We start from the raw sequence: 14,335 nt of genomic DNA on the forward strand, positions 1-14,335 counted from the left end.
TATTTTATTGAAAATATTTTAGGCTGGGATGCAGACGAAGTATTTAAATATTTTCTTAAATCAGAAAATGCAAATATCACTCTTCGAGATTATGGTTTCCATCAAGAGGGAGGCTACCTTTCAATATCAGAATCACCATATAAGAGTAGGTTAGCAAAGTCATTTGTTCAGTCAGGATATGAGCTTGGATATCCTGTAAGAGATTTAAATGGAAAAAATCAAATAGGATTTAATTTTCACCAATTGACTATGAAAAACGGATTAAGGCATAGTACCAACGTAGCGTTTCTTCACCCAATACGCAAACGAAAAAATTTATATATAAAAAAAAAAAGTCACGTAACTCGGATACTGTTTGATACAACTGGCCGTAGAGCAATTGGAGTAGAATACTACAGAGGAAACAAAAAATATAGAGTTTTTGCACGTAAAGAAGTTATAATTTCAGCCGGAGCAATTAATTCTCCACAATTACTCATGTTGTCAGGGATCGGACCAAAAGATCACTTGATATCAAAAGGTATAAATGTTTTACGCGATCTACACGTAGGCCGTAATCTAATGGATCATGTGGCTTTAGGGGGTTTAACATTTATTGTAAACGATACAAGTTCAATTAAAACACAAAGGGTTTTGGAAAACCCCAATAACCTGCATGATTTCCTAAAATATCACACAGGGCCTATAGCAATACCCGGAGGAACCGAAGCATTGGCTTTCTTCGACTTGAATCGTCCTAACGATGTTGATGGTCATGCCGATCTTGAATTATTATTTATAAATGGCGCTGTTAGCTCAGATGAAACGCTTAAAAAATCATTTGGCATTAATGATAACGTGTACAACAGTGTTTTTAAAAATACAGAACAAAAAAATACATACATGATATTTCCAATGATCATGAGACCAAAAAGCAAAGGATGGATAGAATTAAAAGACCGTAACCCATTTCGATATCCAGCGATTTACCCAAATTATTTTTCTGACGAAAGAGATCTAGATGTAATAGTGGCAGGTGTAAGAAAAAGTGAACAATTATCACAAATGGATGCTATGAAACGTATTGATGCGAAATTATGGAACGAGCCCATACCAGGTTGTGAACATAACCAATTTGACTCAGACGATTATTGGAAGTGTGCAGCTAGACACCTGACATTTACTATATATCATTTGGCTGGAACGTGTAAAATGGGACCATTAGGAGATCCTACAGCTGTGGTGGACCCAAGGTTAAGAGTTCATGGGTTGAAAGGCCTAAGAGTTATTGATGCCTCAATCATGCCTGAAGTTATATCCGCGCATACTAATGCACCAACTATCATGATTGCTGAAAAAGGATCAGATCTAATTAAAGAAGATTGGGGTATTATTATTTAAGCTTAGATATTTAAGAATAAAATAGGTAGGCCATTGTCTGTGATAAAAATAAAATAAAATTTTCGTATTAATAATAATTTTTTTTATAAATAGTGTATAATTTCTAGTTTAATTGTAAATGTTTTAAGATACGCTTTGTATTATATACATATTTATATTAGGTGCATTTATATTTTATAGGTAAATGTTTTTATATTATACTTGTTAGTCATTACAATTTTTTTTAGATAATTTAAAGAGCCTAATCAAAGTTAATAAAGTAAATGTATCTAACAATCTTAATGGACTAAAAAATTTAAACAGATATTGAGATATTTATCAATTAGGTACCTACATTTTACGGTCCCTGTTCAAAAATGTATGTTTGAATGTTTGAAATAAAACAGATTTTTCGTCTTATTTATTTTAATAGTATTGGAAATGAGGTATAACACGTATATGTTAATTATTACTGTATAATACCCGTCAAAAAAACTGGCTGGTACGATTTGATGCTACTAGAAAAATGTAAATAGTCTTTAATCAGCGGTGAATCATATACGATTCTAACAATAGAACCATAATATCGACAAATGACAATCATCGATTCTAGAGATTAATAGTAATATTATTACTGTAGTAGCTATAATATTAATAAGAATACAAGAATAGGTACCATATTAATATATTATAATTAAGAGGACGCCACACACGTATGTGTTGTCTCATCCGTCTTACAGACGCGTAACATACCAAATTTACACTAAAAAATGCACGTTTTATGCCGTTAGCGTAAACATTAAGAGTGAATCAACCTATTATGAAACTTGATAAGAAAAACATTATCTGTGTTTTTTTGAAAGTTTTTTTACGATAATTCAGTTTTGAGAGTTATGAGCATTTTTAATTTACATTTATTATACCTACACGCATAACTCACTTAAAAACTGAAATTTGAATTTGAAAAAATCTTTAGGTACCTACCTATAGTTTTATGGGAAGAAGTAATAATAAGGATGATTTAGATTGGTTACATACAGAAAAAAAATAATACACTTTTTATTGTTCACGTTAAAATAGGATTACTCCGTACGGCATACGTACCACTTAATAAATTATTGTAAAATTAAACTTATAAAAAAAAATACACAACATAACATTTAAGGTTACTTTACAGTGCCTATATATGGAACCATATTTTAAGATTTCAAGCTTTATGTATGACTATTAAAAATATTATGAAATTAAATTTAACTATAAAATAATTTGCAAATTTTTGAGATTTAACAAATTTAATTAAAATTTTACATTCAAACACACATAAAAAAAATACTGTAGATTTACACTTAAGTTTTTTAAATTTAAGTATAAACATCTTACGGTGGACGTAATAGGTAAGTAATAGGTATTCAATCTTACAGTTTTAGACCAAACACTTTTTTATCAACATTTATAGAAAAAGCAAATTTTAAATGTCTAAATAAATAAATAATTTATTTAGACATTTAAACTTGACGGGAGAAAGTCCGTTTAAGATATAATATAGTATTTGCTATTTACATTTAGCAGTAATAATATTTAATAAATGAATACAAGATAAAAAATTTTAAAAAATGAATAATTTGGTGAAAGCAACATAATCCATTAGAGTAGGCGAAGGAGGTGTCTAGATTGGCCTGCCTCATACAACGAGTGAGAGGTTTATTATTCAGGTAATCACTAATCAGTAGCACATAATCGTAAGCACAGTAAACGGAGCAATGTTACGGGTAGGGTGCGCAGGGACTCTAAAGCTAATATGTTGAAGGCGAGAATAGAATCTATTTTACCACATTTAATTTTGATATTCTGAAGAAAGGTTAAGTCACGAGGAATACGGCGAACGGTCAGAGATAGTATAGGTTCAAGTTATGGAGCACCGGGGCACAGTCATGAGGTGGATGAACGATATTCAACTTAAACCCAGCGAAGCTGAGAAACTTGCGCTGGACTAGCGATTTGTAAACTAAGCTATCTATATACTGGCATTTAACATGTTTGAATTTATTTAATGTGTTGTTAAAAATGTTAGGTTAGTTGTCAAAAATCTTGTAAATCAAATATAAGATCCCATAAGTTGTTCTTTTAGAAATTTAAAAATACATAGGCACAGTTTTTTTAAAGCGTTTAAAGCGCTCAAATGTTGACAAAATTTGTCAAAATAACGAAAATTTGTAAATTATTTTTTAGTTAAAAATGTATAAAATGTCTAATTGAACAAATTAATTTGTATAGGTAAGGCTTGAAATTTAATGCATTTAATACAAGATTCCTAGAAAGTAGTTCTTAATAAAACCAAACATTTTTAAAATATATAGGTAGGTATATCGTATATGCCCACATATTGTATATACAAATACAATGTTATAGGCTAAAATTAGTTTTGTACTGTATTACTAATAGAAAACTGAATTATTTAAGTATAGCAATAGTTAATATCATAAGTTATAGTATGTAATATAGGCTGACAGCTCGTCTTCGCTCAGAATCGTTTTTCGTATGTAATGATTTACCATTGAATTAAAATTTAGCACATCCATTACAGTGACCCTAACTGTACAGCAGAGCGGTATCCACTTTCCAACCTTTTTAATTTTTAAATTATTAAATATAGCTTAATTAACTTCACAATTTACTCTCTACTGTAAGATTTTAAATGTTATGGTAGTTCGATATAGAAGAGATTGGATCATGACCGACTAGCAATTATTATGCTAATGAAAGGTAAAAGTGTAAAACATTAGGTACCTATACTGGCTATACTCATATTAACTTTACTGGATAAAAATATATTGGGCCGCTTAAATGGAAAACTGACATTGAAATGTGGTCGACTACTGCTTCGGTCTGGTTAGAAAATGTTTTTAATGTCAAGTAGGTTGTAGTTACCTATATTAATCATCAATAATTTTAAATTTAACAGGGCATATTACCTATAGGTGTTGAATATTATATGATTTCTAATAATATAGATCCGCAATCATTATACATAATGTAGTTTGAGTGCCATTGGTAACACAAACTTCCATTAAAATATAATTGAAATTCAAATGTTTACTTTTTCTCTTTTTTTAAAAAGATTTCAAGGGCTTATACATTTTTTAAAAAATTTAAAATTAATGTTACTTTCCGGTAAATTTTTTTTTTATTTAAGGTAAAACAAATGATGGGGGATCTTTTATTAAAATAACTATGTAAGTTGTTGAAAAGAAAAATATTTGTGATATTCTAACTGAAAAATAGTTTGAACATTTTCGAAATTTTGTCAAAATTTGAACTTTAATTGCAAAAAAAAATCATCATGCTTATTTATTTTTAATATTTTTGAACTTCCATTAATGAAACTTATAAGGAACCTTGCATTTTATTTTCGAGCTTTTTACTGAGTGAAAAATTTTAAAAAACTAGCTGAAAAAGAGTCAATATATCAACAAAATTGTAAAATTAACATAGCTATAAATAGCTCAGAATCACCATTCATGGAAAATGCTAACATATAGAGCTTTGGTAAACATTTTAAGAGTCTACAGTTATCAGTTTTTGAGTTAAACCAACAAAAAAATTTATTTTTACTAAAATTGGGTTTGCGTAAAAATTACCACTTTTTTCTCGGCACTTTATAATACTACTTGGAATTTTAAATTTTGACCTCTCAAAAGTACCAACTAGATTCACTTTTCTATTAAAAAAGATGTTGATCACGAATATCAAAGCATTTTACTACCCTAAATGCGGATGACAAACAGAAAAAAAAACATTGTAAATACAATATATTTTTTCGCTCCGTTCAGAATCCAAAAATTGAAAATGTCTTAAAATAGTTCAAAATTATTTGAAAATTTTATCATGTATAAAAAATGATTGATTTCAACTATCTACGGTTAAGAGGAAGCCTGTATTTGATGTCGCAATCATACAAATGTACAACATAGCAAAAACTATTTTGTGCTGGACAACTTTTTACTCCCTCTATATGTATAGTAGAATTACCAAAATTCCATAACGCATAGGGAAGAACTTTATCGATGTCGTAGCTTTTTTTATTATTTAGAGAACATATTAAATACAGTTAAATTTATCAGTTTGAGGCATTAGGTTTTTTTTAAATTTTCATTTAGTTATTAAAAATTATTGATAAGTGCAAACAAAAAAATTAAAACACTATAACACAGATATAGTTCTTACCCAATACCCATGCATTGTGGAATTTTGGTAATTCTACTATGATTAGTAAATATAGAAGGAGTAAAGTTATCCAACGCAAAACTGTTTTTGCTATGTTGTTATAATTGTAAGACGGAGAAAACACATGCGGATATAGCATCCTCTTAATAGTTTTTGAATTACAACAAAAAAGTAAATAGTTCTATGAAAATTTGTTCATTTACATATATTAAATGTCTAATTTAAACGCTCGTAAAAAATTAATTTGATCTTCTGGTAAAATTTATTTTTTGGTAAATTTAGTAAAACATATTGAGAACATCGTGTTAAATTTTGAAATCTTAGATGTACGTACATAGACATTTTGTTTATCAATTTCTAACACAATATAGTTTGCAAATTTTTGTGATTTTGATAAAATTTTAAAAACTCTAAATTCGCTCATAAAAAAATATTGTGGATTAACACTCAACTATTACTTACAACAACTTATGAGGAACCTTGTATTACTCTTGCAGTACATACAGTGAAAATGTAATTTATCTAACGTTATTTTTTTTTTAATTACCTACACCAAAAATCAAAATCGATTTTTTTGAAAACAAGTTTTGCGTATAAAAACTCAGTTTTTTCTTAATTTTTTGTTGTTTTACTTTATGCTTTTAAAAAATACTGAGAATTTTAGATTCTGAGCGAAGCGATGAATGTATTGATTTTACAATGATGTGTGTTTTTTTTTTTTAAATTTCTTTTGTGTCTGTCATCACCTTTTAGGACAGTAAAAAAGCTTGGATTTTCTTCAACAGTAACTTTTCTGATAGGAAAGTGAATCTAGTTGGTACTTAGGGGGGGGGGGGGTCAAAAGTAAAAGTAGTTTTCAAACGCGACGTGAAAAACAAAAGAAAAATTAAGGAAAACAGGAATTTTTACGCAAAATCTGTTTTTGAGAAATGATTTTGGAACAACTCTAAAACAAATGACCGTGAAAGATACATGCAATTTTGACTGAATGTTTATATTAGCATTTTCTATACACCATAACATTTTCCTAATATTTTGACTTATTTGGAGCTGTTTACGGACATTTTTAGTTTCCATTTTTTTAGTTTTTTTTCTATAAATATCAATAAAATTTTATCTGTTGGGAAAAAAGCTTTAACACAAAGCTCCTATTAAGTTGTTACTATGACATTTGAAAAATATTAAAAATCCTTATTCACAGTTTTTATTTATAAGCATTTAAAGTTCAAATATTGACAAAATACTGAAAAATCACGAAAATTAACAAATTATTTTGAGTTGAGAATTCATAAAAATTTTTCTTTTTAAATCCAAGATTTGAAAATGTAATACAAGATTATTCATAAGTTTGTCTACCTTTATCAAAAAAAAAAATGTCTACAAGAAAGTCAAATTAAATTTTTATGAGCGTTTGAAATTCATATTTTTACAATATTGATATTCATTTGATATCCCATGTAACGATTTTCTTATTTTGTTGTAATTAAAAAACGTATGACTGTAGATACTTGAAAATTTCACTGAATGTTTGTATTAGCATTTTCTATACACGATAACATTTTGAAAATAATTTGACTCTTTTTGAGCTGTTTACGGACATGGTCAGTTTTCAATTTTTTTAGTTTTTTTTTCTATAAATATCAATAAAATGTTATTTGTTGGGTAAAAAAGCGTAAAAATTTAATATAAGGCTCCTGATATATCGTTCTAATAGCACTAGAAAAATATTAAAAATACATAGGCACAATTTTTTTTATAAGCATTTAAAGTTCAAATTTTGACAAAATTTATCAAATTTTAAATTTAAAAATTATTTTGTAGTTAAAAATTTATACCGTAAATAGGTTATATAAATTAATTTATTCACAATAATATCATCAATTATACTTGGTAATATCATAGGCTGACTGACCGTTTTCGCTCAGAATCGTTTTTCTTATACAATAATATTATATCATTGAATTCAAATTTAACACCATCCATTACAGTGACCCACTTGTAACCTACTGTACAGCAAAGCAACATCCACTTACCCACCTTTTTTACTTTTATATTTATTTTATTAAATATTCAAAAGATCTAAACTAGTAAAAATTCAATACATGTAATCAAATAATTAAGTAACTTTGTTCCATATATATTTAAGGAAATTAATAAGTTTAAATATTACAATAATTGTTTGTTAGTTGGGTTCCTTACGTGCTTATATGAAAAAAATTATGCCAAATAACCTGTATTGAAAGTTCATTAACCTACCACATTTTACATCTTTAACCAGTAAATTATATGGAATGATATAAGATATCACTTGATCACGTTCAGTAGGAGTAACAGTATATTTGCAAACATTGAATAAAAAGTATATATAGTGGGGATATTGACCTAAAATAACAGTATTGTTTGAATGATTTGACACTGACATTCGTTGTTGTCCATGGCCAAGTACACTGACTCTTGATTCATAATGAAAATCATTGTTATAATATTTGTATTTTTTATTTCATCTACATCTTCAATACTTGTGGAATTATTCCAGTCAATTTATGGACAGTATCTACAACAAGGAATTCCTTTTAGGGAAAATACTTTTTTAGGTAATAAACCAATATTACGAGAGTATGATTTTATTGTCATCGGAGCAGGTCCAGGAGGCAGTGTCGTTGCAAACCGTTTATCTGAACAGTCAAATTGGTCAGTACTATTATTGGAAGCTGGTCAAGATGAATCTGTATATACAGATATACCAGGAGCAACGGGGTTTTTAGAAGCAACAGACTATAATTGGGGTTATACCGCTGAACCAGTCAAAAACGGTTGTCTAGGTTTTAAAAATAATCGTTGTCCATGGCCAAAAGGAAAAGGCATGGGAGGATCATCAATTATAAATGCCATGTTTTACACAAGAGGAAAAAAAGAAGATTATGATACAATTGCAGCACTTGGAAATGATGGGTGGGCTTACAATGATGTATTGCCATATTTTTTAAAATCTGAAAACAATTCAGTACCAGAATATCAAAATTCACCTTTTCATTCACAAAAAGGAAATTTACATGTTGAAAGAGTTAGATATCATTCACCACTCGCTGACAAATTTATAGAAGCTGGTGGAGAATTAGGATTAAATAAAAATATTGACTTTACAGTAAATCCGGAAAATGGAGTATCACGTTTACAAGTCACAACTCTAAATGGACACAGAGTAAGTCCAATTAATTATTAATAAAAATAACAATCAACATACTAACTTTATTGGAAATGTAGTCATAAACAATGTATTTTACACTTATAAGTTCTGAACCAACAACTAACAAGGAGCTAAGGGGAAACATTTTTTTAACAACTACCACTCTTGCCATTAAACCCACATATTAATCACATAATCCCTGCAATATATAACATAAAAAAATAAACTTAAATATTATTTAAAAATGTATATGATTATGAATTACGATATTCCAAGTACTTATAGCTGTCACTATTGCCACTATTGCTTTACCAGATAAATATTATGTATGATAAATTATAATTTATAACTGATTTATTTATTCAAAATTGAATGATAACGGTCACCTAATTTATAATATATAGTGTAAACACTAATGTACAGTGCTCGAAATGGAAAATGTTACGAATCGGAACACTCATAAAATTAATATGCGGATTATAATATTATTTTAATTTGTGTTTACTTACAATACAATATAATTAGTTAAATAGATACAAATAATATGAGTAATTTTTAACTTAAAAAAGGTGGTAAGTGGATGTCACTCAGCTGTACAGTAGGTTACAAGTGGATCACTGTAATGGATGGTGTTAAATTTGAATTCAATGATATAATATCATTGTATAAGAAAAATGATTCTAAACGAAAACGTTCAGTCAGCCTATGACATTACCAAGTATATTTGATAATATTATTGTGAATAAAGAAATTTATACAACCTATTTACGTGGAACCTTGTCTTAAATTTTCAATCCTTAGCTATAAAAGTTGAACATTTTATAAACTTTTAACTACAAAATAATTATTACATTTTAAATTTGATAAATTTTGTCAAAATTCGAACTTTAATGCTTATAAAAAAAAATGAGCTAATGTATTTTTAATATTTTTCACCATTCCGGTGCGTTCCGGTCCATTTTGAGCACTGTTAGTGTATATTATTATTCATTACACTGTATTTTTGTCAGTGCTGCATATCTATCACTAACGCGATAACGTGGTTCTTGAAGCGTCAATCAAATCATTCACTATGTGTAAATAGTGACTGTTCTCTTTTGATACAGGGTAAAGTTATGTGTTATGTCGTCTATCAATATACTAAGCATTGTTTTTTTTTTATTTGAATTAGTTTAAACTTAATTATAATTTAATTTTTTTTTTTCAACTAAAATACAAAAATTATAACTGATAAAATTGTTTATCCTTATGTCACATGCATGTTTATCATATAATTACAGGTAATACCTATGTTTTGACTAATTTTTGATTATTTTAATATTTTTTATAAAATAAATGCCCATTGTTCATCTTAAATCTTTAACTAGGTAGTATTTTAAAAAATTTATATCAATCGGTAACTATAATATTGAATTTAATAATAAAAAAAAATAATGTTATTACATGCGTGGCAATACAATTATAATTTATGTTAATAAATAATATTTAATAATCAATGATTAAAAATTCTAGTTATAGGTACTGTACTTGAAAATTGAGATACATCAATAATGAATTATTCAAAAATCTGTTAAAATTCATAATTTTTTTGTACTCTTTTATACTCCTATCTCTGACTAGACATTTAAGCAAATTTGAGTTTAATTGAACAATTTACAATGTTAACATAAGTTACTATATAAGTAACTATTTCTATATTTATAAATTATAAACCTATAAAATCAACATAATATATATACGAATCGCAACATTTCACCCCGCCGCTTCGTCCCCATAAAAACACGAGTCCACGAACATATGGTCCCTGTCTATTATTAAGATAGGACATTCGGCCCCCTGAAGTTAATATTATCGTCGTCGTCTTTGTCGCCGAACAACACAAACAAAATTGGTAATTTCACAAACAAAATAATAATAACAATAATAATAATTTAGGAACAATTATTATATTAAGTAAAAAAAAATTATGCTACTTAAAAGTATGACAAAAATTGTGAAAATTATATAATTATATAATCTACTCATTACTCATGTTAGGAAATTCCCAAAAATAATATTTTGAAAAAATTATTAGTTTTATTAAATCAAATTTAAATGTTGTGGCCAACCCCACATATCAATATAAATTATATTAAAACTGTACGTTTTTTAAAAATAATTGAAATTTTAAATAAAAAAAAGCCATTTAAATGTAGTGATTTAAAATATCGGGGGCCAAACATCCTATGGGTAGGTAAATAACTCCCGAGGGCCAAATGTCCTATCTTAATAATAGACGGGGACAAAACATTGATAAACTCTTATACCTATTACATCTAATTATTTGTTTTTACAATAATTGGTTTCTGTTAAATGAATCATTTTTGTTGTATAGGTAAGTGCATCTAAAGCCTATATTCGCCCAGTCAAAAATCGACAAAATCTTCACGTGGCTATATTCAGTCATGTAACAAGAATACTTATTGATCCAAAGACTAAAAAAGCGACAGGAGTAGAATTTATTAAAAAAGGAAAACATAGAACAGTATATGTTAAAAAAGAAGTTATTTTATCTGCCGGAGCAATAAACTCTCCACAATTACTTATGTTGTCAGGAGTTGGACCAAAAGATCACTTAAATAATCTTGGTATTCCAGTAATTCAAGATTTACCAGTAGGACAAAATTTACAAGAACACTATGGCACAGTCGGTATATTCACATTATTATTTTTATACCTAACAACATGCTACTTTAATTTTTAAATTGTTTTAATATTTTTTTTCATAAAAGTTAAACAGTTATGCTTATTTTATTATTGACTAATATAACTAATATCCGTATATACTCGAACAATCTTAAAAGAGAGTTGAACTTGCATAAATCGAGTTAAAAATCCACACCATATTTAAATAAGAAACAAAAAATTATTTGATTATCGATCTCAATTGACATTTGATTTCTTAGTCTTACAACATATTATTATCTCAGTAGGATAATATTTAAGTTAAACTATAAAAGTTAAAGTATATAAGTAATAAGTTGGTTGAAATACTAGTTTCAATTTTTTTTTTTTGTACATTTTACATAGGTATCTGCCCATGAAGGACTGAAAAATGAAAATTTAAACTTTTAATTTATAGTATGTTTTTCATTTGTGTGATATAATCTAACAAACAAAAGTATGCAAAATATAAAACTAATTAATTAACTAATTTGCAATTAATTTGTTTGCAATAATTCACAAAGTAATTGTGTGTGATTGTGTGAACACATTTTGCTCCCTTAGAATAAACATACAAAAAATAGTAAAATACCAATATGTTAAAACAATTTCCAAATTAATCTAGATTTTTTATAATTCAGAAAATGTATAAATATTTAATGAAAATATTGTATTATTTATTGTTTAGCATTGGAATTCATAGTAAATCAAACAGGTCCATCACTCAACAAGGAAACTATATCAAATATTCATTTATTTGAAGAATGGTTCAAATATGGGCGAGGACCACTTACGGTACCAATGGGGGCAGATGGTTTAGGTTATATAAGATCACCATCCGGCAAAGAGATTGAATTAATATTTGCTCCTTTAACGGAAAAACCAAATGCGTTCCTCATGGCTACTTTGTTATTACAACCAGATGCGCGTGGATGCGTAACTTTGAAAAGTAATAACTCATTGCATCCACCCATCATGTCTTATGGTTATTATGACAGTAATACTGATCTAGAAGACAATGTATATGCGCTTAAGTATGCAGTTAAATTGGTAGAAGAAACACAAGCATTTAAAGATTTGGCAGCCAAACTTAACCCAGAACCATACCCAAATTGTAACCACGTAGTATTTAGATCGGATGATTATTGGGTGTGTTTATCAAAACACTTGACAAATACATATCATCATCAATGCAGTACGTGCAGGATGGGCGATGTTGTAAACAATAAATTACAAGTAATTGGTATTCAAGGATTAAGAGTAGTAGACAGTTCAGTACTTCCTCATATTCCTAGTGCACATCTTTACGCCCCTACTTTAATGGTTGGTGAAAAAGCGGCAGACATGATTCGCAGTTATTGGTCACAGAGCCAATGAAAAATTTAACTAACTATTTATTAATTTATTAATTTATTTATACTTCAAATAATATTATACCAACGTAGATACAAGTACATGAAAATGTCATTACTTACCAGAAACAATTAGAGCTTTGTTTGGTCCAACAGTGTGTATTTGTCCCATTTTTTTGTTATTATTTATTGATAAATTATTTTATGTTTCTTTAAATACAACCATAAATACAACAATTTAATATATTTGATCAAATTACGTGTTTTTGTTCTGTCTTAGAAATCAACTTTAATCTTTAATGACTATTCACTACAATTATTTCACAAAGAAACTGAAAAAAAAAACCATTTGATTATTATTACTTATTAGTAATGGTGACCAATAGGCAATAATTAATAATAAAAATTTTAATATGTAATAAACAATATGAAAAATTGATCAGGAATTAAAAATATATTATACACAATTGCGTGTCAAAGAAATATAAAAAGAAGAAAGAAATTAAATATTATTGAATAGTTATTGACATTTTAAACAAGTATCAACTATGTATCATCTAAATTCGGTATACTGTACTAAGTAGATAACAATATAACATTAAACATTGGCGATTGGCATGTTATTATTATTTATTCAAAACATTCCAGCCGACGCCGAATGCCGACGCCAGTGTTACTGCATATGAAATATAATAACATCACAGATTAAATAAAACATTTCTGAAATATGAATCTACGGTACCACTGTGATATATAGTGGTTATATACATATACCAAAGAATAGATGAAATTCTGTGTATATACCATGGTTAAGTTGTAAGAGCTGGTATCATTGAGATAGATAACAATAAGATAGATTCTTATCTATCTCCATCATTCATCCATAGATCATAATATTATAAAACAACATTACACCAATTATTGGTATTATACTCCATCACCATCATGATCTAAGGTCTATTTTTTATTATTTTTAAGATAATCTTAATAGTTCATTTCTTAATGATCACGATCATAGATATCGCGAATGACACGAATATCTTAACTCGTGATAGATATACATAGACTACGATGAGCTCACGATAGAGCTGATGACATTTAGCATGACAAATTATATACGTGTTAAATATTTTGAATGTGTATTTTAATAATAATTATTATTATAAGTTTTTTTTTATCCAGGTAGTTTTATATTCAACTAATTTTTATATATTTGCTACACTTGTTTAATCTTTTAATATATAGCAATCTGTAAGCGTCATAAAATATATTATAACAAATAATTATTAACTAACTATTTATAATATGCCCATCCAAGCTATGCTTAAAGAATGTAGAAGATATAAATCCGTTTTACAAATTAACTTGACATTAACTGTTTAGAATACTTTTTGTAAAAATGTTAAAAACTTGGTATTCTAAATGTATACATATAGGTATTTTTTTACATTACCCACTATACAGTAGTCAGTTGTCAGTAGTAGCTAGTAGATATACACACTAACTTTAT

The 14,335-nt window shown here is 27.6% G+C and overlaps 3 protein-coding genes across 6 annotated transcripts in view; 2 read left to right on the plus strand and 1 right to left on the minus strand.

Annotated features, from left to right (window-relative positions):
- LOC132940396 (glucose dehydrogenase [FAD, quinone]-like) overlaps positions 1–1,767 on the plus strand; it is a 25,553-nt gene extending 23,786 nt beyond the window's left edge. For all 4 annotated transcript variants that reach the window (XM_061007984.1, XM_061007985.1, XM_061007986.1 and 1 more), the window contains exon 5: positions 23–1,767. In XM_061007984.1, coding sequence (XP_060863967.1) covers positions 23–1,380 — 1,358 coding nt within the window. In that variant the 3' untranslated portion in view covers positions 1,381–1,767. The remainder of the gene's footprint in view (positions 1–22) is intronic.
- Positions 1–13,442, minus strand: part of LOC132940398 (flotillin-2) — a 15,129-nt gene extending 1,687 nt beyond the window's left edge. The window contains exon 1 of the mRNA XM_061007989.1: positions 12,949–13,442. Within this exon, the coding sequence (XP_060863972.1) occupies positions 12,949–12,997 (49 nt within the window). The 5' untranslated portion in view covers positions 12,998–13,442. The remainder of the gene's footprint in view (positions 1–12,948) is intronic.
- On the plus strand, positions 7,874–13,081 carry LOC132940397 (glucose dehydrogenase [FAD, quinone]-like). The gene is made up of 3 exons (XM_061007988.1): positions 7,874–8,785; positions 11,145–11,460; positions 12,162–13,081. Exons 1-3 carry the CDS (start codon positions 8,048–8,050, stop codon positions 12,848–12,850), a joined length of 1,743 nt encoding a protein of 580 aa, XP_060863971.1. The 5' UTR covers positions 7,874–8,047; the 3' UTR covers positions 12,851–13,081.
- Positions 13,443–14,335: the final 893 nt, after the last annotated feature.

Source organism: Metopolophium dirhodum, chromosome 3 (assembly GCF_019925205.1).
Source record: "Metopolophium dirhodum isolate CAU chromosome 3, ASM1992520v1, whole genome shotgun sequence".
NCBI lineage: Eukaryota > Metazoa > Arthropoda > Insecta > Hemiptera > Aphididae > Metopolophium > Metopolophium dirhodum.